Source organism: Gigantopelta aegis, chromosome 4, assembly GCF_016097555.1.
Source record: "Gigantopelta aegis isolate Gae_Host chromosome 4, Gae_host_genome, whole genome shotgun sequence".
NCBI classification, from domain to species: Eukaryota; Metazoa; Mollusca; class Gastropoda; order Neomphalida; family Peltospiridae; genus Gigantopelta; species Gigantopelta aegis.
In genome coordinates, this window is record NC_054702.1 from 19,213,882 (window position 1) to 19,236,921 (window position 23,040).

Consider the following 23,040-nt stretch of genomic DNA (forward strand, 5'->3'; position numbering starts at 1 on the left):
GATGGAGGCAAATGCTAGAAATTGAGAAGACATTCTAAAAATTAGTCTCAAAATGAAAGACTTACAGTGTAACTTTTTAACATCAATACATGTGGAAGGCGAGACAGATGTGGATAACTTTGTTTGTTTTCTTCAACGACACCACTAGAGCACATTGATTTATTAATCATCAGCTGTTGGATCTCAAACATATGGTCATTTTGACAGTCATAGAAAGGAAACCCGCTACATTTTTTTATTAGAAGCAAGGAATCTTTTATATGCACCATCCCACAGACAGGATAGCACATACCATGGCCTTTGATATACCAGTCGTGGTGCACTGGCTGGAATGAGAAAAAACCCAATGAGCCCACTGATGGGGATTGATCCCAAACTGACCGCGCATCAAGCGAGCATTTTCCCACTGGGCTACATCCCGCCCCAGATGTGGATAAATTACATACCATTAAGAATTCTCAATATATCTGGAATACTGATGGCAAGCAAAAGCTGTGGAGTTTTATCAGGAAGCATGTTGTAGTTATACATTTTGAGCGTCATTTGATGCCTGCATTCCAAACATTAATTTCGAGCCATGTATTGATCATGCTAGAAAACAAGAGAATTAGAACTGTGATGAGCTTTTGTTCATGTACTAACTACATGTTAATAGTGTGCGAGACATAGCCCAGTGATAAAACACGTGGTCCATCAGTCTAGAATCGATTCCCATCAGTCGGCCCATGGGCTTATTTCTTGCTCCAGCCAGTGCACCACAACTGGCATATCAAAGGCCATGGTATGTGCTATCCTGCCATTGGGACAGTGCATATAAAAGATACCTTGCTAATCGAAAAATGTAGCGGGTTTCCTTTCTAAGACAATGTTAAAATTACCAAATGTTTGACATCCAATAGCCAGTGATCAATGTGCTCTAGTGGTTTCATTAAACAAAACAAACTTTAAACTTTGATCATGCTAGAAAACAAGAGAAAACTAAATGTAATACATAGTATTCAGTTTAATGAATAGCCCAGCCCATGTTAGGATTAAGTAAACATTATTGTTACAAATCGTTTGCATACTACCAATTCTTTTTGACATTACCACCGGCCTCGGTGGCGCAGTGGTTTAGTCATGGGACTACAGGTTGGTAGGTATAGGGTTCACAGCCTGGTACCGGCTCCCACCCAGAGTGAGTTTTAACAACTCAATGAGTAGGTGTAAGGCCATTACAACCTCTTCTCTCTCACTAACCACTAATAACTAACAACTAACCCACTGTCCTGGACAGACAGCCCAGATAGCTGGTGTGTGTGTGCTTAGGAAAGCGTGCTTGAACCTTAATTGGATAGAAGCATGAAAATAAGTTGAAATAAATATAAATAGCATGCAGTTTAATGAATAGCCTAGCCCACGTTAGGATTAAGTAAACAATAATTAATGTTACAAATGTGTCTACATGCTGCCAATCCTTTTTGACATTACCTGTATTTAAGTTAACAAAGATGTGGTGTGTGTGAGCTAATTACTGGCGGTGCATGGTTTTTTACGTAAATTTAGCACAGGTAATAACAACAATGGGTCTCTCGTAATAACAACATACCCACAGCTGGTGTTTACCGGGTCATTGTGACCCACTTTCTAAGGTTGTTTTTACTCTTGTTGCACATGGCTTGCAGGTAAATGTATATTTTCAGATCTTCTTTCAGTTTGGTGCTTAATCGTTATGGTACATTACGTGTGTATGTGTATTTAGTCGAGGAGATTTTCTTTCATGTACATGACATTGTAATTTGTATTGTGTATGTGAACACAGTGTAGGAAGCTTAAATGCAGCTGGTAATGGGCTTTAGTTTGAATTTAGGTTCAAACAAAGAAAAGTTCTACATTTTGTATACTTTTATACTCTTAGCAGAAGAATTTATTTTGTTTCGTGTTTTGTATTTTTGTAACAAACAAAAAAATCCTGGTGAAATCTCCATTATTTACAACTGCATTGTTAAATAGTTCAGCCATGATTTTCTTTTTTCTTCCTGTGCATACAGTATGTAGTGGAGAATGTACAAGGAAGTGTGGATTAATGAAAAATAATTCAGGAGCCCATAGGAGCAAGTTAATTTTTTTTTTTATCAATCCACACTTTCAAATGCATTCTCCAACTTTATTCAGTAATTTTTTTAATGTGACTGTCTATTTCATATTTTTTAATAAAAGAAAGTTGTTCGAATGGCAAGGAATATTTACAAAACTAACAACCCAAAATGATGTAATCTTTTCAGACTTATCCTGAATGATTTGGACTATAAATTCTTAGGAGTTGTGTACTCATATTTAGCATGGGTTCGAATCCTGACCTCACTACACACAGAATTCAAATTGGATTGTTCAAATTTTAAATTTACGTACTTATTTTTGAACACCTCTTTACACAATGTTTTAATTTAACTTTTGAATTTTTCTGTTGAATAGATTATCACTTCATCCATATTTTTACATTGTTTCACGCCTAATGGCCAATGAATTTTCATGCTGGCATATCATTCATTCATTATTTACAGCTGCAAGGTCTTGAAAAATATATACAATAGTATGAAGGAAGGAAATGGTTTATTTAATGGTGCGCTCAACACATTTTATTTACGGTTATATGGTGTCGTACATATGGATAAGGACCACACAGATATTGACGGAGGAAACCCGCTGTCACCACTTCATGGGCTACTTTTTTTTTATTAGCAGCAAAGGATCTTTTATATGCACCATTCCATACACAGGGTAGCACATACCACATACCACAGCCTTTGATGTACCAGTTGTGGTGAATTGGCTGGACAGTAGTATGATGTCACATATATGAATTAAAGTAATAATAACTATGTTTTCTCTTTTCATTTTATAAAAATATTCTTAAAAGCCTGTAAATAAACTGTTTTCCTGTGATATAGCTTATTTAAATTGTTGTATATATAAGCCTAGCCAACATTAGGATTTACTAAATATTACTAATGAATTAGATCATGATATTTCATTTTAACTTATTTTCGTGCTTATATCCAATTAAGGTTCAAGCACGCTGTTCTGGGCACACACCTCAGCTGTCTTGGATGTCTGTCCAGGACAGTGGGTTAGTTGTTAGTTGATTAGTGGTTAGTGAGAGAAAAGAAGGTGTAGTGGCCTTACACCTACCCACTGAGCCCTTAAGAACTTGCTCGGGGTTAGAGCCAGTACCGGGCTGCGAACCCTGTACCTACCAGCCTGTAGTCTAATGGCTTAACCACTGTGCCACCGAGACATCACAAAGCCAGTTATTATGTGAGCAGGTATTACTAGCTAGTTATTCATGCGGTAACACGACGATTGTTTGAATGATATCTCATTCTAACGCGACGATTGTTTGAATGATATCTCATTCTTAGTCAGTTTTTGACTACACGAATAATGCAGAAAGTACATAGTATTACAGTGGTGGGTTACTTAATGTTAATTGCAACCTACATGAAACCACTGCTGTTAGGCCATGTACTGGAGTGACATTTGCCATGTACTGGAGTGATGTTTGCCATGTACTGGAGTGACATTTGCTCATGTATTGTGTGCTTTAATCTTTATTGGATATAAGTACATAAAAATCATATACGTAAAAAAAAGAGTAAAGTTTGTTTTATTTTTAACGCCACTAGAGCACATTTATTTTTTAATCTTATCATCGGCTATTGGACGTCAAACATATGGTCATTCTGACACTGTTTTTTGGAGGAAACCCGCTGTCGCCACATAGGCTACTCTTTTACGACAGGCAGCAAGGGATCTTTTATTTGCGCTTCCCACAGGCAGGATAGCACAAACCATGGCCTTTGTTGAACCAGTTATGGATCACTGGTCAGTGCAAGTGGTTTACACCTACCCATTGAGCCTTGCGGAGCACCCACTCAGGGTTTGGAGTCACTCAGGGTTTGGAGTCACTCAGGGTTTGGAGTCACTCAGGGTTTGGAGTCACTCAGGGTTTGGAGTCACTCAGGGTTTGGAGTCGGCATCTGGATTAAAAATCCCATGTGTACAGACTAAGCCCACAGCCAAAAGCTGATGGGGAATGGCAGGTGTGTGGCAGAGATAGCCACAAGAGACAAGCACCTGTCACGGTTGGAGAGACAAAGACTGGGATGTGGAGGTGGACAGCAAAAGAAGTTGAAAGATAGGAGGAGTTGCCAGATCGGGAAGAAATGAGATGGAATTCAAAGGAGAGAAAGGAAAGGGGGCAGTGGGATAAAAAAAATAATAATAATAAAAATTAAAATCCCATACCTCAGCTGGGATCCGAAACCAGTACCTACCAGCCTGTAGACCGATGGCCTAACCACGACGCCACCGAGGCCGGTTTCATATACATGGGATTTAGCTCAGATGGTTGAGTGCTCGCTTGCATCGCAGGATCGAACCACCTCGGTGGATCCATTCAGCTAATTGGGTTTTTTTCTTGTTCCAAACAGTGCATCACAACTGGACAAAGGCTGTGGTATGTGCTTTCCAATCTGTGGGGAAGTGCATATAAAAGATCCCTTGCTGCATTAGGAAAAATATAGCGGGTTTCCTCTTATAACTACGAGTCATAATTACCATATGTTTGACATCCAATAGCTGATGATTAATTAATCAATGTGCTCTAATGGTGTAAACAAAATAAACTTTCTGTCCTTAAACAGTGTATATATACATGTACAAATTGAAAAATACTATCTCTTGGCAAAAGCAGGAAACTCACTGGTTACTCAAATATAAGTCACGTAACCGAACAATTGGTTATCTAAATAAAAATAACATAAACCAACTTCCTCTTAACTAAGATTTTGAAACCATAATTCCCAAATTTCAAGTCATTTGGTTGCAGGAATTCCACATTATTTGGGTTATTTATAAATGGCTGTCATAATAATGTGTGTTCCTTTGTTGAATTTACTGGAAACCTATTCTGTTAAACTGTTTCGTCTCTGTCGTGTTTGTTTGTCTATCAATCTGTGTGTCTGTTCCACACATAGTTTTCCAGATCTTTTTTCAACAATGCCTGAAGATATGGAAGTGAAATTTTGTGTATAACTTTATTAAATACTGTTATAGATATAGTTTGACTTCTGTCATGTCTGTCTGTCTGTCTGTCTGTGTGTCTGTTCCACTTAGGAGATACAAAAACGTGGTGGGGCCCAGTAGGGGAAATGTATTGCTTGTTCTTACATATTATTTCCCTGCATACATGACCATGTAAGTTTTTATGGGTACATAACTGTCTTAACAATACTTGTTATTTTTCCAGATAAAACTGGCGATTTCTTTGACAGTGGAATTATGGGCCGCCTGCAGCAGGAGTTGGAAGATCTCACACGGAAGACAGACCTGACGGGTCTGGCCCACTCGGTGACATTCCACAGCATTGTGAGTACCAAGGTTCGTCCTTCTCTCTCTCTATCCTTCTCTCATTTCTCCTGTTGTCTCAGTCTATTTCATCATTCCACAGCATAGTGAGTACCAAGGTTCGTCCTTCTCTCTCTCTATCCTTCTCTCGTTTCTCTTCTGTTGTCTCAGTCTACTTCATCATTCCACAGCATTGTGAGTACCAAGGTTCGCCCTTCTCTCTCTCTTTCTCTCTCTCTCTTCTCTCTCTCTCTCTCTCTCTCTCTCTCTCTCTCTCTCTCTCTCTCTCTCTCTCTCTCTCTCTCTCTCTCTCTATATATATATATATATATATATATATATATATCCTCTCATTTCTCTCCTATTGTCTCAATCTACTTTATCATTCCACAGCATTGTGAGTGCCAAGGTTCATCATTCTCTCTCTCTATCCTTCTCTCATTTCTCTTCTGTTGTCTCAGTCTACTTCATCATTCCATAGCATTGTGAGTACCAAGGTTCATCCTTCTCTTCTTCTCTCGTTTCTTTTCTCTTGTCTCAGTCTACTTTAGGCGTGTCACGATACATATACCTCATGATAAAATACATATCACGATACATAGCCCACGATACAATACATATCACTATTCCTGATTCACTGTGTTTTCCCCGTAAAACAAAAAGCTGAAACTTAGATCAAATGATTTTAAAATAAGAAATAAACACATGATAAAAGAAAAACATTGATTAAACACTGTTTTAGTGTAGAAATGTCACATACTAGACATGTAGACATAAGCAGTTACATAATATTCTCCCTCCACTTTACTGTCTTTCCTTGATGGAAATAACTTGTCAATAGGTACCTCTCAGATGGTGTTGTTAGTAAATAGATAGAAAGTTAAAATAGGAATCAATGCACAAACAAGGGTATCATATATCGTATCATCAGCAGTGGTATCGTGACACATTGATGCATTGGTATATCGTGACACCCATCATGTCTCTCTGTCGACTCTTTAAAGATAAGCCATCTCTAACTGGAATTTGCAAGCATTCCTTTTACACAATTTGAGATGCATTTAAAATTGGACAGGGGCTGGAGTTAGCTCAGTTGGTTGAGTGCTCGCTTGAGGTGCTTGTGTTGCAGGATGGAACCAACTCGGTGGATCCATTCAGCTGATTGGGTTTTTTCTTGTTCCAACCAGTGCACCACAACTGGACAAAGGCTGTGGTATGTGCTTTCCTGTCTGTGAGAAAGTGCATATAAAAGATTTCTTGCTGCATCAGTAAAAATGTAGCGGGTTTCCTCTGATGACTATGAGTCAGAATTACCTAATGTTTGATATCCAATAGCCAATGATGAATTAATCAATGTGCTCCAGTTAAACAAAACAAACTTTTTTTTTAAATCAGACATTCGTGACTGCATTAAAGGTTACTTTATGATAAAATTGTTCACTATGAGCTATTTAGTTTAAATCTGTTTTTCTCCCAGTAACAAGTAAAAAGTGCTATTCTTACTTTTATGTCAGCACCACAAAGCATCTTACAAAATACCTATGCTAAATATTCCAAATTTTAATTGAAAACAAAGATGACCTCATTATTGATGTCAAAAAGTGATGTCATTCTTGATCATACTATATGGGTTTTTTAAAGTAATATGATTTATTCAATATTCTAGCCAGTGCATCATGACTGGTATATCAAAGGCTGTGGTATGTGCTATCCTGTCTGTGGGATAGTGCATATTAAAAGATCCCTTGCTACTAATCGAAAAATGTAGCTGGTTTTATCTCTCAATGACTATGTCAAAATTACCATATGTTTGACATCAAATAGCCGATGATTAATAAATCAATGTGCTCTAGTGGTGTCATTAAACAAAACAAACTTTTTTATTCACTATTTAAAGCAAGTGGACTGGCAAACATGTAATATAAATGCCTCTTCACATGTTTATGGTATTATTTTATTGCAGTTATATTATTTTAAAATTATTTTTGTTTAGGTTGTTGCGAGACGGAAAGAAGACTCTGGTAAAGTTAAAGTGTTATTACACTGGAATCCAGAAAATATGTAAGTATAATGGTGTTCATAGAGTATAGGAATGCTTTAAATACTCTATTGCGCAGAGACTTAAGTTTAATGCTATTTAAGAAAGTTGTGTGGCACAAATTTTAAGATCTCCTGAAAACAAAAGTGATTGGTACCAACAAATAAATCATTGACTAAAAATTGGGTGGGGGGGTGGGGGGGGGGGGGGGGGAGGGATAATTTATTATTATATTAAACAATCCAACATCCAACACAAAGTACAAAAACAAGATTTCCCAATTTCACATTAAGACCTGTGATATTTTGAACTCTGTTCACCGGTGTATATACACACACAACAAAGCATATTAATGTTTACTCAGAAGGAACTATACACGTTTTCCTTGTGCAAGTTTCCTCCACTGTTGATGGAGCATTTAAACATGAACACTGGAAACAGCAGAGTGTGAGTGATCTAAAGTTCCCAAGAAGATAAAAGCATACACTAAAAAATATTTAAGTCAAATGATCAGTTTGTTTTTGAGCTCGACTTCACTTAAAAAAACCCACTATATATATAAATTATAATGTGGATTGCATACATACATCGGATGGGTAGGGGGTGGAGATTTTGTTTGTTCAATAATAGTAGCCAATTTCATTCATTTTGAATTATAAAATCTCCTAGTTAGTCACTTCAGTTACTGGAGACAACAGAAACATTTCATTTCTGTCAAATTTATCATTCTTAACAGGGGTGCAGAAATGGAATATATCTTAACTTGACTGCCTGACTAGAATGGTGCTTGGCATAGTACATAGAGTTGGCAAAAGCGTAATACAAAAAGTGCCTTAGACAATTAAAAACTCCATGGCAATCTCCACAGCATTGCTGATTGCTATGGGCAATTGCAGGGTGTGACGGTTCATGGGTATGAGGGAGGTTATTAATACGTGTACCAGTACAGTACCGAATGTGACTCAAGTTTAAAATAACAAAACAAATGGGAATGTGTGAAGAATATGCAATATGGGTGTAGGTTTATTTGAAGAAAACAAATGAGAAAAGAAATATCATTTACTGAAAATGCTAAATAAAGTACAAGGACTTTAGGCCTCATTGACGTCAGTAAATCCAGGGCTCGAACTTAACAATGGCACCGACGGCATTGACATATAAATTGCCGTAGGTAGAGAGCAGTCTACCAATATTTAACATTTGCACGTTTGAAATATGTCTCTATACAGCAAATTAACCTTTCAGTCATGTTTATTTGCTGCAAATGTCACTTTAAAAAAAAAATTGCCATAAGCAGGCTCAAAATTGCCATCCGTGGGCCCATGGAAATTATTTTTTTCAATTATCGTGGGAGACAACTTCTTAAATTCAAGCCCTGTAAATCAGTGTTTCTCATGTTTGAATTTTTCAGTCTGCCTGACTCGTGGGTGCCTGAATCTCAAGTACCAGACTTATCAGTGCGTGTCATTCCATTAACCCAACTACCTCGTGAAACTGCTGTCAACCTCCACCCATCTCTGTACAGAGGCCATCGATTCCGAAAGCATCGCAGAAAATGACGACAGTACACCATAGTGATTTCGTTAAAACAATGACCATCAGCATCATAGGAGAAAACCTAGAACAACAACAAGCATTTTTGTATTTTTCATCAAGAGTGCGAATGATAACATTTCCAGCATCTGTTGTTTCCGAGGACCAAGATTTAATATAAATGAAGTCATATATGCAGTGTGTGGATCCTTTTAATTGTGGTCCTCAGTAATACATCATCATAGTCTCATGTCCATTATGTGCAGCGTGTAACTGAGAGGCTATGTTTGACACCAAGCGTGAAACAAACAAAAAAGATGTTTACAATCTCTTGAAAATCAACCCGTTTGTTTTAATGAATGTTATCAGCATGAATGCTGCGATCATAATTTTCAAGTGTGATGTGTAACCGAGTACTAATCATTCATAAGTGAAGTGGATTAAACAGTTGTTAGATTCAGTGCTTCGGAATGCATCCCACAGCATTAGTCGTGCCATCTTGGTTTTCATACATGTGTGACGTGTGACTTGTAACCAGCAATGTTAATGCTTAGCGTGACCAAGTATATTAAAATGTTTGGTTCAGATACGTTTATAAATGGATGTCATTGCGATCAACATTGTCATATTTACTCTAGTGTGGTTTGTAAATGAGCATCTTATATGAGCATGAGGACCTGATTAAAATTTTAAAAAATGGATGTTACAACATCATTGTTGCCGATGTATTCTTCAAGTGCACTGTTTTTGCTGTGTTCCTTGAAATCTCAACACTCGACAGATTTCAAAATGGATGTCATCACTTTCAAGGTCGACATAGTTTGTGTTTTAAAATGTAATATCTCATGGAACATCTTAATATCAAGCATCTGGAAGTTGATGATGAAAATTTCTTTTAGTCGGTTTATTTAAAAATTGCATGTTACATTACAGCCTTTGTTATATTCTTGAAGAGCGAGACTTTTAAATTTCTTGAAACTCAACACATTTCGAAATAGATGTCGTTAAGCATTTGCTTTGCCATGATGTTATCAAATGCATCGTGGTATGAATCTAGGAACTGTACATGCTCAGTTACAATCTCAACATTAGCTTCAATATTCATCAAATGTGTCAGTCAATGAGCATTGTTTGAGGCTGGTTCACCTGATTTGAGCTTGGAGTCCTTTCTAGAAATCCCTAAACTTTGATTTGATCCTGAATGAATGTCATTTCCACTGGCTATATGATGTATCGTTACAGCATCTGCAGTACCCAGCTTGATTTTCTGCCTGCAGACAATTAAAAGATCTTTAGAAATTTGACTTGTTTTCCAGTAGAAGTCACCATTGGCTGTATGATGTATAATTGCAGCATCTGTAATTGATCATTACTCCGTACCAAATTTGAATCTGAACTTGGAGATCTTATTGAAGATCTTTAGAAATTGGACTCCTTGGAATGAATGTCATCAATATTGAATATATGACACATATTTTCAGCGTGATCTGTAGTTAGTCATTATCCATTACCAAGGCATGGGGAAGTCGTGTGTGTGACATAAAATTCAACATAATCTTCAATTGATCCATTTTCCTCATTAATCATGGAATCAGTACAAAACTAACACATAGTGACTACCGCACCTTCACGTTTGTCCATGTGCTATATGCATTGTTTACATCTTCATTAGCCATTGCATCAACAAATGGAGAAATGCTTGGAAGATGAAAGATTTGAGGTTACATGTAGAATTTAAAAAGACCACGTTGATATATGCAGTTAGAAGAACGTATGAACACAATGTGCAGTTACAGGAAGAAATTCATCATTGTAGCAAACCAAACCGTTGCAGTTTGAAGCAATTAAAAACTACAAGCCACCAAAAAACCTTAGGTCGTTGTTACATGTATATTTCTGTGTTAATTGCAAATGAGGGTGTGTTTTTTTTCTGTTACATGTATGTTTTGAACATTTTGTTGTACGGTAATTAATTGTGGTTGCATGGTTTTCCACAATAGTGGAATATTCATTTTAGTATTGCTGTCTCTTGTTTGTTGTTGCACAAAATTGCAAAGAGAATGTTTACATTGTTTAAGGCAATAATGATCTTTAAAACAGATTAATATTTTTTTAATGGAAAAATAATAATAATAAAACTAAGTCTTTTTCTTTCTTTTTTTTTTTTTTAATTCTTTTTTTGTAGGTTTACACTATTTGTAACCTAAGGCTGACATTGAAAAATGTATAAGTTTTTTTGTTCTTTTTTTAAATACTTATTTCGTTATTTATCATACTTTATTATGATTGTGAATTTAAAATAAAGTTTACAGTAATAAAATCTTTCTCAGGGTTGCATTTAGTGTACAAGTATTCTTCAGTATCAACCGACATTGGCTCATTCCATTACAGTTAAAATGAACCACCACATTTGTATAACACCACCATACATGTATAGTACATAACAACATGCATCAAAGCTAAACGGTTAACATATTGGTCATGCCATTACATTGTCTTGAATTCAGACTTCAAACCTAAACTTTGAGTCGAACATCAACCCCAATCTCAAAACAAATATATTACATGTACATCGGCATCAGAAGATGCCCACAACTCGTTGGGGGGGGAGGGGTCAAACTGTAGGAGTTAATTATTAAAAACATGTATACACATAATTGTTATAAAATGATTTAGAATTTTTATGATCAACTCCAGTCATAATAAAACAATTTCTTGAAACATATAATTATTAGCTACATTCTTGTGTATTGTCAGATTAAAAACAAATCCAGTTTTCATTTAAATCCATATTTAGATCACCTTTCAACTGGGAGACCTGTCCTCTCTAGCTTCATAGTTGGGGGGGGGGGGGGGGGGGGGGGGCAGTGCCCACTCCCCTCCCTCCCACTTCCGATGCCTATGATGTTTATATATACATGTATCTGTTAAAAACTGCATTACAAATAGGGTTGTTGTTGTTTTTTAAACGGCTAAATCAGATTTAAATGAACATTCTATAAACATTGATCTTTACACTAATTCAGCTGTGTTGAGCAATAAATATTTATATTTGTCTTAATAAAACAGGAGTAAAAATTTCAACAGTATCTTTTTACATCTTTTTATGTGTTATGCCATTTTCAGGTGTTTTGAAAGTGTGCTACCTGTTACAAATGTACCTCATTATTTTTTCAATGAGTATATCGCCTTGAACAACCAATCAAATGAATACACATGTTATTAGTTACAATTAGGGCATTAACCATCCAGTGCCTTATGGTGTTCCATAATGATAACTTTGTTTTAACGTAAGAAGTTACTGTTTAAAATAGATTACTGTTTAATTTGACCATTACAGGGCTCGAATTTAAGAATTTGTCATCCAAGGCGTTTGTTTTCTTTAAATTGCCATGGGTGAAACAGCCCACCGATGGCAGTTTTGAGCCTGTCTATGACAATTTTTTAAATGGTCACTTTTGCAGCAAATAAATAGCCTATGACTGAAAGGCTATTTTGTTGCATGTAGACATATTTCAAATGTACAAATGTTAAATACTGGCAGATAATATACACCAGATATATTAATTTTGCTGTCGTTGAGGAGTTTTACCGATGGCAAATTATATCTCAACGATGGCAATTGCAGTAGGTGCCATAGTTAAATTCGAGCCCTGCAATTAGCATGTTTAAGATAAAAATTACTATGTTTTATATAAACATAACTGTGTTTAAGGTTACTATTACTAATACCATGTTAAGATACACATTATTATATTTAGGTTACTTTGTTTAAGATAAAGATAACTATGTTTTAGGTTAAGAGTACTACATTTTAGATTTCTGTGTTTAAGATCCATATTACTAGGTTTAAAATAGAGATGACCATGTTTTAGGTAAACAGTACTACATTTTAGATTATTATATTTTAAATAAACTGTACTACGTTTTGGATTACTATGTTTAAGATACACATTACTATAGTTTAGGTAAACATTACAATTTTTAAGATTTCTATGTTTAAACTTTAAGGTCAAGATTACTATGTGTGAACTTTTATTTTTTGCCTTGTGGGAATATGCCACATGTTTGAAAAAAACCCGGATGTACTTTGATCAATTTGAAAACAAAATTGTCTTGGTACAAAAAAGAAAATATAAAAAGACTGTTTTTATTGTCTCTTAATTTTTTTTAATTATTATGTCTTAAATACATACAATCATTTGTATAATTGCAGAGCCCATTGTTACATATTCAAGTTGTTAATTATTATTGAATTAAGAAACTTTTTTAAGGTTTCTGTTACCTAAATTATTACATTAATGAAATTTTAGCAATCGACAATATTTTGAATCACAGAATAGTTTTCTTTTTAATGTAAATTCATTTTAGTTTTGTTGGGGATTTTTTTAAAGCTGAATTCTTTGGTCATAATATGCCAGCATAATTTAATACAGCATACATTGCAGGAGGCTAGCATTAAACCATGTTACTAAATTATACCATTCAGTAATATTGCATAAACGATACATGTTGCGTTGTAATGGTGTATACATATACAAACCTTTTTAACATCAGTATCCTGTATAAATCATTTAAAACACCAATAGCAGTACCCATATCTGGCTTATATTTTAAGATGGAGACTGAGCAATTTATATTTTTCTTGTTATTTTTTGTTTATAATTATGTATAATTGACTAATTAAAAATAAAAGTATAGGTTTATTTTGGGTCTAATTCCAAATTATAAATGAAAATTTATTAATTTTGGATACTAGACACCACTATTGTACCACCCAACACATTTTAATCCACCAGTGACTGAGGAATATTTATATTAAATTTATTTTCAGTTTTACATAACTGTAATTTATACTGGGTGTATACATTCATAATTAGCTAATGCTAGCCACCGTAAGACATCAAATATGAGCTACAAATGAACAAATGGTATCCTTCCTCGTTTACGATTCACTTGTTAGCAAATGTCCATAAATGCAGCTGTTGTGACATCCAGTAGCTGATGATTAATTAATCACTGCTCTATTGGGGTCGTTAAACAAAACCAAGTTTATGTAGCTGTTGATAATTTATTTCTGGGATAAAGTAAATGCAATATATATATATTCAGGTAATATTTTGTTAGGCTACTTTGTCTTTAACGGTTATGGGTTTGAAGACATGATTTGTTAATCTACATACGTGTATACCTGTATATGCTTTCGGGTTTATATTAACCAATTTTTCTGGTTTTGTAAGATAGTATGGTTGTGAATTTTTTGTCTTTTAACTTTATATTATGGCTTATAATTTTTACTGTTAATTTTTTTTTTTTTTTTTTTGTGGGGAGAGTATTAAATATATTTTACTAAGTACAGAACATTTCAGGACTGTGTGGTCTCTATACCATATCTGTCTGTTGCTGTTAGAAAACACTTTCTTCAGTTTTGTTTTTTAAAGTGTCTAATATGTGTCGTTTGTTCTTTTGTCTTAATTTTGTGGGAGTTTTTATTTATTCATTTAACTACAATAATGTCTTACTTCAGTCCCTAATGTTCCTGAATGTCCTGAGCCAAAATTAAATATATTCATGTATAATGTACTTGTGGGTACATGAACATACTGATAGTATTATGTATAAATGAATGTAATATTTGTTGAAGAAAAACCCAAATTGTTATTGTTGTAATAGAATCGTGTAAAAAAAAATCCAAAACTATTTGATGTACAAGTAGGTTGCATATTGTTGGGAATTTTTGGTGTTTGTTTTCTTTAATTTCAACTCATGTATTATTTAAATAACAAAATAATAGATGAAAGATTGTTTGTCAACTTTTACAAATATATATATATATATAATTATATTTTCCTATACCTAATAGTATTTCTACCAAACCATAACTGATTCTCTTCTAAATGACCATGACTCGAGGTGATGTGTATTTTGGTATTGTTAAAGCTGTTCACAATTGTCAACAAATTCAAACCATAACTGATTCTGTTCTAAATGACTATGACTCGAGGTGATGTGTATTTTGGTATTGTTAAAGCTGTTCACAATTGTCTACAGATAGCATTCATTATGTTCTACACCCATGAACCCATACTAGACATATTACAGATAGCATTCGTTATGTTCTACACACATGAACCCATACTAACCATATTACAGATAGCATTTGTTATGTTCTACACCCATGAACCCCATACTAAACATATTACAGATAGCATTCGTTATGTTCTACACCCATGAACCCATACTAAACATATTACAGATAGCATTCGTTATGTTCTACACACATGAACCCATACTAACCATATTACAGATAGCATTTGTTATGTTCTACACCCATGAACCCCATACTAAACATATTACAGATAGCATTCGTTATGTTCTACACCCATGAACCCATACTAAACATATTACAGATAGCATTCGTTATGTTCTACACCCATCAACCCCATACTAAACATATTACAGATAGTATTCGTTATGTTCTACACCCATGAACCCCATACTAAACATATTACAGATAGCATTCGTTATGTTCTACACCCATGAACCCCATACTAAACATATTACAGATAGCATTCGTTATGTTCTACACCCATGAACCCCATACTAAACATATTACAGATAGCATTCGTTATGTTCTACACCCATGAACCCCATACTAAAAATATTCTCAAGGATGTTGATTCTGCAAAGGATATTTTTATTGACCTTTTTTTGTTTTAAAATAATATGCTATCATTCACACTACACACATACACACACCAGAGTTTGACAAATGTTTGGGAAAGTCACTAGCCCTCATAGAAGCTTTGGCTATTGGCTATTGCTCTATTAATTAATAATTTCCAACAGCCTAGACATCAAATCCACGAGCCACGAGCAAGGGCCAGTAGATTTGTCGAACTCTGACACACACACGCACACACATGTGCACATACACACACATGAACACACATACTTGTAAACATAAATGAAACACACCTACAAAGAACACACATACCCTCCGTTCACGATTTGTAAGCTCATGAATATGTTGATGATTGTAAAGATCCCATAATTAAAATAAGAACCAATATGTAAATGAAATTCTGTGACAAATTGTGGTAAAAACCATCTTCGCAATAAAACCAGATTTGCTGTAACCTGGCCCACCATTTAGGATTACCGGTATAGTTATCCAGATTTTTCAGAAATTCAGGATTTTTGGACTAGTTAAAAAATTGTTCACTGATGAAAGGTCTCAATGTACCAAGACTATGCAAAGATTTTATTAAATTGTGTTTAATCCAGTATCATTTCTATCATTGCAACTACTGGTACATGTATGTATCAAGATTTTGCAAAGTTTTATGGATTTAAAAAAAAAAAAAAATTAATCTTATCATTGCACAATTTTAGTAACTACTGCAGTGAGTCTCAATATGACTGAAACAAGATCTCACTACTTCTCTTCCTTTAACCAAGTTTTAGCAGTAAGTTTGAACAGATGGCCCAGTTAGTAAACCACACTATTTCAGGTTCAGTTGATAAGGATTGAAATTCATTCTGTGGCGTGGAAAGCAATCTCAGATTTCAGTTTGGAAGTGAATGTTAGAAATTGAGAATCAGTTCTAGAAAATAGTTTCAAAATTAGACTCCATACTGGATATGTGTAATTTAAAAAAGAAAAGAAAAAAAGAGGGTGTTTTTGTTCATTTTTAAAATAACAATGTTAAAATAAATGTGGATAAAAGCTTATGATTTATATTATGGCTGAATTAAAAATAAGTATGAGTTGGCTAGGTTATAGCAAACAGTACTTTCTAAACTACAGGTATAGTGAAACCCCACATAACTGGACCTTCTGTAAACTGGGATTCGCTCAAAACCAGACAATTTTCATGGTCTGCTTTTAAATATCAGTATAGAACAGAACCACTAAACCAGATTAATTTCTTGGTCCCGTGGGTGTCCAGTTTTAATAGGTTTAACTGGATGGGTCACAATTTTCTTTGTTATTATTATTTTTATTTTTTTTACATTCTCAACCTTTTGCAGTCTTCTTTTCCAGTGTTTTATGAAGGGCTTGGTGGGTTTTAATTTTTATTAGTTGTAGTATAGTATATTACTATTCTGTGTTGTTGAAAAATTAGATTGATGAGCAACCTTATCTAATATTTATATTGTTTATTCCACACAAAATATGTTTACCATTTGTAAGAATACATATATGCAGGGCTTCTAGAATTTTTATAAAATCCACTAGCCATGGGATCATTGATTTTAGAAATTTACTAGCCATGATTAAAAATTCACTAGCCCTACTTTACTTAAAGTTAATACAATATTACTAAATACTAGTAATAATCAAATATATTACCTAAAGAGGGAGATATAGCTTTAAAACACTTAACATTGGGGGTTGGGGGGGGGGGGCAGGATATTCATATTTACAAAACAGACATAACCTTATGTCTTTAGTAAGAAAAAAGTTAAATTAATTTACAAATACTGTTTTTATTTCTTGTAAAGATAATCTTAGCATTTTCACAAGATTTATTATTGTTTTAGTAGGTAAAAAGAGAAAATTAATTTACAAACACCAGCTGTTTTTATTCTTTGTAAAGATAGTCTAGCATTTTCACAAGATTTATATAGTTTTACAAGTGGCAAAACAGTGTACAATTATTGTTGTTTTACAAGTGGCAAAACAATGTACAATTATTGTTCACTGCATGTTATGGTAGTATAAATCTGTTTTATATAAAATATTTGCAATCTTTTTTCTCTACGTGTACGTGTATTTGCATATACGACGATCATTATTGTTAGACTAGTAATGTTATTGTATGGGTGTATTGTAGCAGTGTATGATACCTGTATAATACAGCTGATTTCATTGTATGGGTGTATTGTAGCAGTGTATGATACCTGTATAATACAGCTGATTTCATTGTATGGGTGTATTGTAGCAGTGTATGATACCTGTATGATACAGCTGATTTCATTGTATGGGTGTATTGTAGCAGTGTATGATACCTGTATAATACAGCTGATTTCATTGTATGGGTGTATTGTAACAGTGTATGATACCTGTATGATACAGCTGATTTAAATGTATGGGTGTATTGTAGCAGTATGATACCTGTATGATATAGCTGATTTCATTGTATGGGTGTATTGTAGCATTGTATGATACAGCGGATTTCATTGTATGGGTGTATTGTAGCAGTGTACGATACCTGTATGATACAGCTGATTTCATTGTATGGGTGTATTGTAGTACTGTATGATACCTGTATAATACAGCTGACTGTTTTTATACTGCATATTTATTTTCTTGGTGTTGACTGGTAATTTGGAATACTCTGTGAAATAAATGTTGTGAGTTTGAAAGATGTCATACAAATGTTTTGTGTGTAACCATGAGCCCTTCAGCCTACGTCATGATAGATGATTTAACCATTCAATTTTGTCCAGTAATATTCATTTAACATCGGCATTAGAGATTTTTTGAAATTTCAGAAAAAAGATCTTCCGTTGCGAAGTAGGTTTATCCATTGTAAAACGTTTTGTGAAAAACCAAACACTGAATTGTACATTTAGTTACCAATTTTGTGACAGAGAGAGAAAATAAAAACAACCCAAAAACCAACCAATTTACAACCTCTTGAAAGTTAGCAGTTTTTGTTTTTAATCTGTAAATATTTGCATTACATTAATGTTAGTTTTTTCACAGTTTTACTTACAAAATTATTTCATTATTGATAGTTTTGGATGGTTAACAATATATATATAAATCTGAATATGTGGGTAGCAGATGCAAGATATTCTATTAGTCAGTGTGTTATTCATTAACGAGAGATTACGGTTTATGTTAATCCCATCCACATTGATTTATCAGGATTTGCTGAGCTAAAGATGAAGGCTTACAGAGCCAAACCAAAATTCTGGATTAAAACTGATATGAACACAAGATGACAGTATACTGTAGGAAACTTCATGTAGCTTAATTTTCTAAAAATGCAAGATGGATTAAAATGGCTTGTCACGGTTGATTCCAACCATTTATTTACCTGCAGCAAATTTGTTCATCTTGTTTTGGAACTGCACTAAGTAGGTCATCTTTATTCTTCATAAATCCAGTGAACCACAATTTGCATATCAAATATCATGATAAGTAGTGTCTTGTTTGCATATTAAAAAACCCTAAACTTGCAGCTGTTAGGAAAAGAAAGATGTAATATGATTCTTTCCTCCAATGTTACAGTATAAATCTGTTCCATTGCAATGTGCTCTAGTGGTGTCTTAAACAAAACAAACTACTATTCCATTGTGTTTGAAACATTTACTCTGGTGCATGTTCTTTTTTTCAATGTATTTTCTCCGACCCCCACCCCCACCCCCTAAAAACTTAACTATCAAAATACTTTTTTAGTACCTTGTTTCTGATTCAGAATAACTTGTCTGTACCCACAAATTCTGTTTCAACTTTGAACTAGCTTCTCTGTATCTTCAAATTACGTTTCAAATTCCACAAATTCTGTTCCATTTGTAGTATGTCTGGTGAGTTTTAATATATGAGTGCACATATCTATAATTTATACTGTACTTGTATATGGGTTATGTCGATTGAGAATGTGTGTTATTTAATACTACCATCATGACATAATTGTGTGATCTCGCCTCATGGGTGTAAAAACAATACCGCCTGAGTGAAGACGTATGCATTAATTACATGTAGTATCATACATAATATATGTGTGCCATATATTATAGCCTGCAAGCGAACAGGCCAGCTTGGTTAACCCTTTTGCTTTTAGATTTCTTCACCATACAAACCATTTGAGGAGGTTCATAGTGTTGAAAGGGTTAACCATGCAGATTAAGCTTACGCTTAACTGGTGAGCAGAATTGTCTGCATAAGATAATTGCACAGATAAATTGTCTCCCTTTACAAAAACGTCCATGTTATATTGGAGGTAACCGGCCTCTGTGATGTCATGGTTAATCCATCGGACATAAGACTGGTGGGTACAGGGTTCGTAGCCCAGTACCGGCTCCTACCCAGAGCGAGTTTTAACGACTCAGTGGGTAGGTGTAAGACCACTACACCCTCTTCTCTCTCACTAACCACCAACAATTAATAACTAACCCACTGTCCTGGACAGACAGCCCAGGTAGATGAGGTGTGTGCCCAGGACAGCATGCTTGAACCTTAATTGGATATAAGCACGAAAATAAGTTGAAATGAAAATCTTGGGGGTACAGGGTTTGCAGAGCAAGTTTTAATGTCTCGGTGGGTAGGTGTAAGACTACTACACCCTCTTCTCTTTCAATAACCACCAACAATTAACAACTAACCCACTGTCCTGGACAGACAGCTCAGATAGCTGATATGGGTGCCTAGGACGGCGTGCTTGAACCTTAATTGGATATAAGTACGCAAATAAGTTGAAATAAAAAATCTTGTGGGTTGCCTTGCAGAAAATATTCATTCAATTCTGTTGCCCTTCCAAGACTTGTGGATAAGATGTGAATGTCTTATTTACAGTCTTTTGATAACAAGACCCTGACTGATATATTTGTAAGTTCACTCAGTATTTTGTGATGACCCACTGTTCTACTTCCCATGGCAACCTGTGATCTATTTCCGCATTTATCAAATACTGTTGTAGATCTTGTCCTGTTTGTGAAAAGTGAATACAAAGGTCCCACAAATTGGCTCAATGCTAGCTAACAGTGTTACAATTAACCATTATGCTTGATACTTAATATCTGATAAACAAAGCACTGAGCTGTCATATAACAAATATTTCATTTCTTACCATCATATGGCTTGTCTGTTAATAAGCTAGCCAACTGTCTGTTAATAAGATAGCCAACTGTCTGTTAACAAGCTAGCCAACTGTCTGTTAATAAGCTATCCAACTGTCTGTTAACAAGCTATCCAACTGTCTGTTAATAAGCTAGCCAACTGTCTGTTAACAAGCTAGTGGTCATTGGCTTAACTTGCCTGTTGAGCGAATTGTGTAATCAATGACCTCATTTCCATTGATTTCAGTACACAACACTACAATGGAATTTCATGCAGTATTAGCCTACTACTGAATCCAGGGCCATGTTAAATTTTGGCCCGTTACCCATCTCCCATTCCCCCATCCTATCTAATGCATTTAACATTAGGTGCCAGAACCAGAATCTAGTGAAGGTTTCCTAATACAGTGCACTTGAGTGCTTTTGTCAAACTTGTAAGTGATCTTTTATTAAAGGAAGACAATCCAAAGTTCATTTTTATTTGTGCAGACTTATTTATAATATCAGTTATGAAAGTGTGATGACAATGCTATTTAGAAAACAGAATTGGTATGAACATGAACAGACTGATAACACCATTCTTGGCAAACAAATGATTGTCTTTCATTCAAGGAGACAATGTTACGGTAAGCTTTTGCTGTTATGAAGGCAGGATCATCCTTTTAGATTTTTTAACAAAGCTAAAATTATCCTCTGTAATGGGCCAGTAACCCAAAAGGTTAAATTTATGTCCAAACACCATATTTTCAAAGCTATGTTAGCCCTATGATTTCTGAAAAACGTCACTGCAACATACATCATAGCTTCCAATTGTTTTATGATATCGTAGCGCTAAGATAGTTCTGAAAATGTGGCACAGAATTGTAGACTTGAGCCTAAAATGAATAAAAGTATGAAAATGCCCAATTTGCTAGTCCTTGCAATGATTTAATCTTTCTTTTTTTAAATCTTTTTTTTAGATGGGGCCAATCAAAAAGGGGTTTAGAAATATAATTTGTTCTTGGTCTCAAATGTTTATTTTATAAGAGCTGGGATGTCAAAAGCAGAAAGAAGCTCAAGACTTTTCTCGGTCAAAGCTCAACAGGCAGTCAAAGCTTACTGTGTAGAATTTCAAAGAGATGTTACAGAATTGTCAGTTCATATTTTACAAAATTGTCTGTCATTTCATGTTTTTACTGTAGCTAGATATCTTGCAAGCAAAAATTGTCTGTGGCCTTTTTGCAAATGTTAAGAAGGCCCAAAATCAAAGCACAATATACAGCCTAAGCTTACTGTGTAGCATTTCCAAGAGATGATATAGAATTGTCAGTTCATGTTTTTATTGCAGCTAGGCATCTTGCAAGCAGGAATTGTCTGGGGCCTTTTTTGAATATGCCGAGAAGGCCCAAAATTAAGGCACAATATACAGCCTAAGCTTACTGTGTAGCATTTCCAAGAGATGATATAGAATTGTCAGATCATGTTTTCATTGCAGTTAGGGATCTTATTTTGGGCCTATGCGAATCTCTTAAAATGGTTCGAGTCCAAAAACATTATACAGCCTAAGCATACTGTGTACCATTTCCAAGAGATGATACACAATTGTCAAGTCGCATTCTCAGGCATACAATCTAGATTAGATCTAGAATACCTCGCATCATGTAAGTATTTCTCATCTGTATTCATTCTTCATCTTAGTGATGTTATTTATTTTTCCACTGCTGACAAAACAAAAGGTGGAAAACCCAGAAATGTCAAGAAAAACAGGTTTGGGTTATTTTGTAAACTGATCATATCTAGTAATGTATAGATAGTTTTGTAAAATAAAATAAAAAAAATATTTGCACCATTTGGAGTTTCTTGGTTTGTTTAGAGTGTTAAAGCTTCGGTTTCTGTTACAGAACAGAACATGAACTTTTGTTTTCTTCTTTGGATACACCATCCTCCAATTTCTTTCAAACTTGGTTACAATCTAAGTCTCATTTAAACACAGTTTAGTGAAGTACACAATGATCAACTTCCATTTAAGGAAGGAAATGGTTTATTTAACGATGCACTACCGGCCTCAGTGGCGTCGTGGCAGGCCATCGGTCTACAGGCTGGTAGGTACTGGGTTCGGATCCCAGTCGAGGCATGGGATTTTTAATCCAGATACCGACTCCAAACCCTGAGTGAGTGCTCCGCAAGGCTCAATGGGTAGGTGTAAACCACTTGCAATGACCAGTGATCCATAACTGGTTCAACAAAGGCCATGGTTTGTGCTATCCTGCCTGTGGGAAGTGCAAATAAAAGATCCCTTGCTGCTAATC

At 34.9% G+C, this 23,040-nt stretch overlaps 1 protein-coding gene across 1 annotated transcript in view; it reads left to right on the forward strand.

Annotated features, from left to right (window-relative positions):
* Positions 1-17,255, forward strand: part of LOC121369648 (zinc finger protein aebp2-like) — an 80,431-nt gene extending 63,176 nt beyond the window's left edge. Inside the window, exons 3-5 of the mRNA XM_041494691.1 lie at positions 5,291-5,409; positions 7,382-7,449; positions 8,838-17,255. Coding sequence (XP_041350625.1) covers positions 5,291-5,409; positions 7,382-7,449; positions 8,838-8,985 — 335 coding nt within the window. The 3' untranslated portion in view covers positions 8,986-17,255. The remainder of the gene's footprint in view (positions 1-5,290; positions 5,410-7,381; positions 7,450-8,837) is intronic.
* Positions 17,256-23,040: the final 5,785 nt, after the last annotated feature.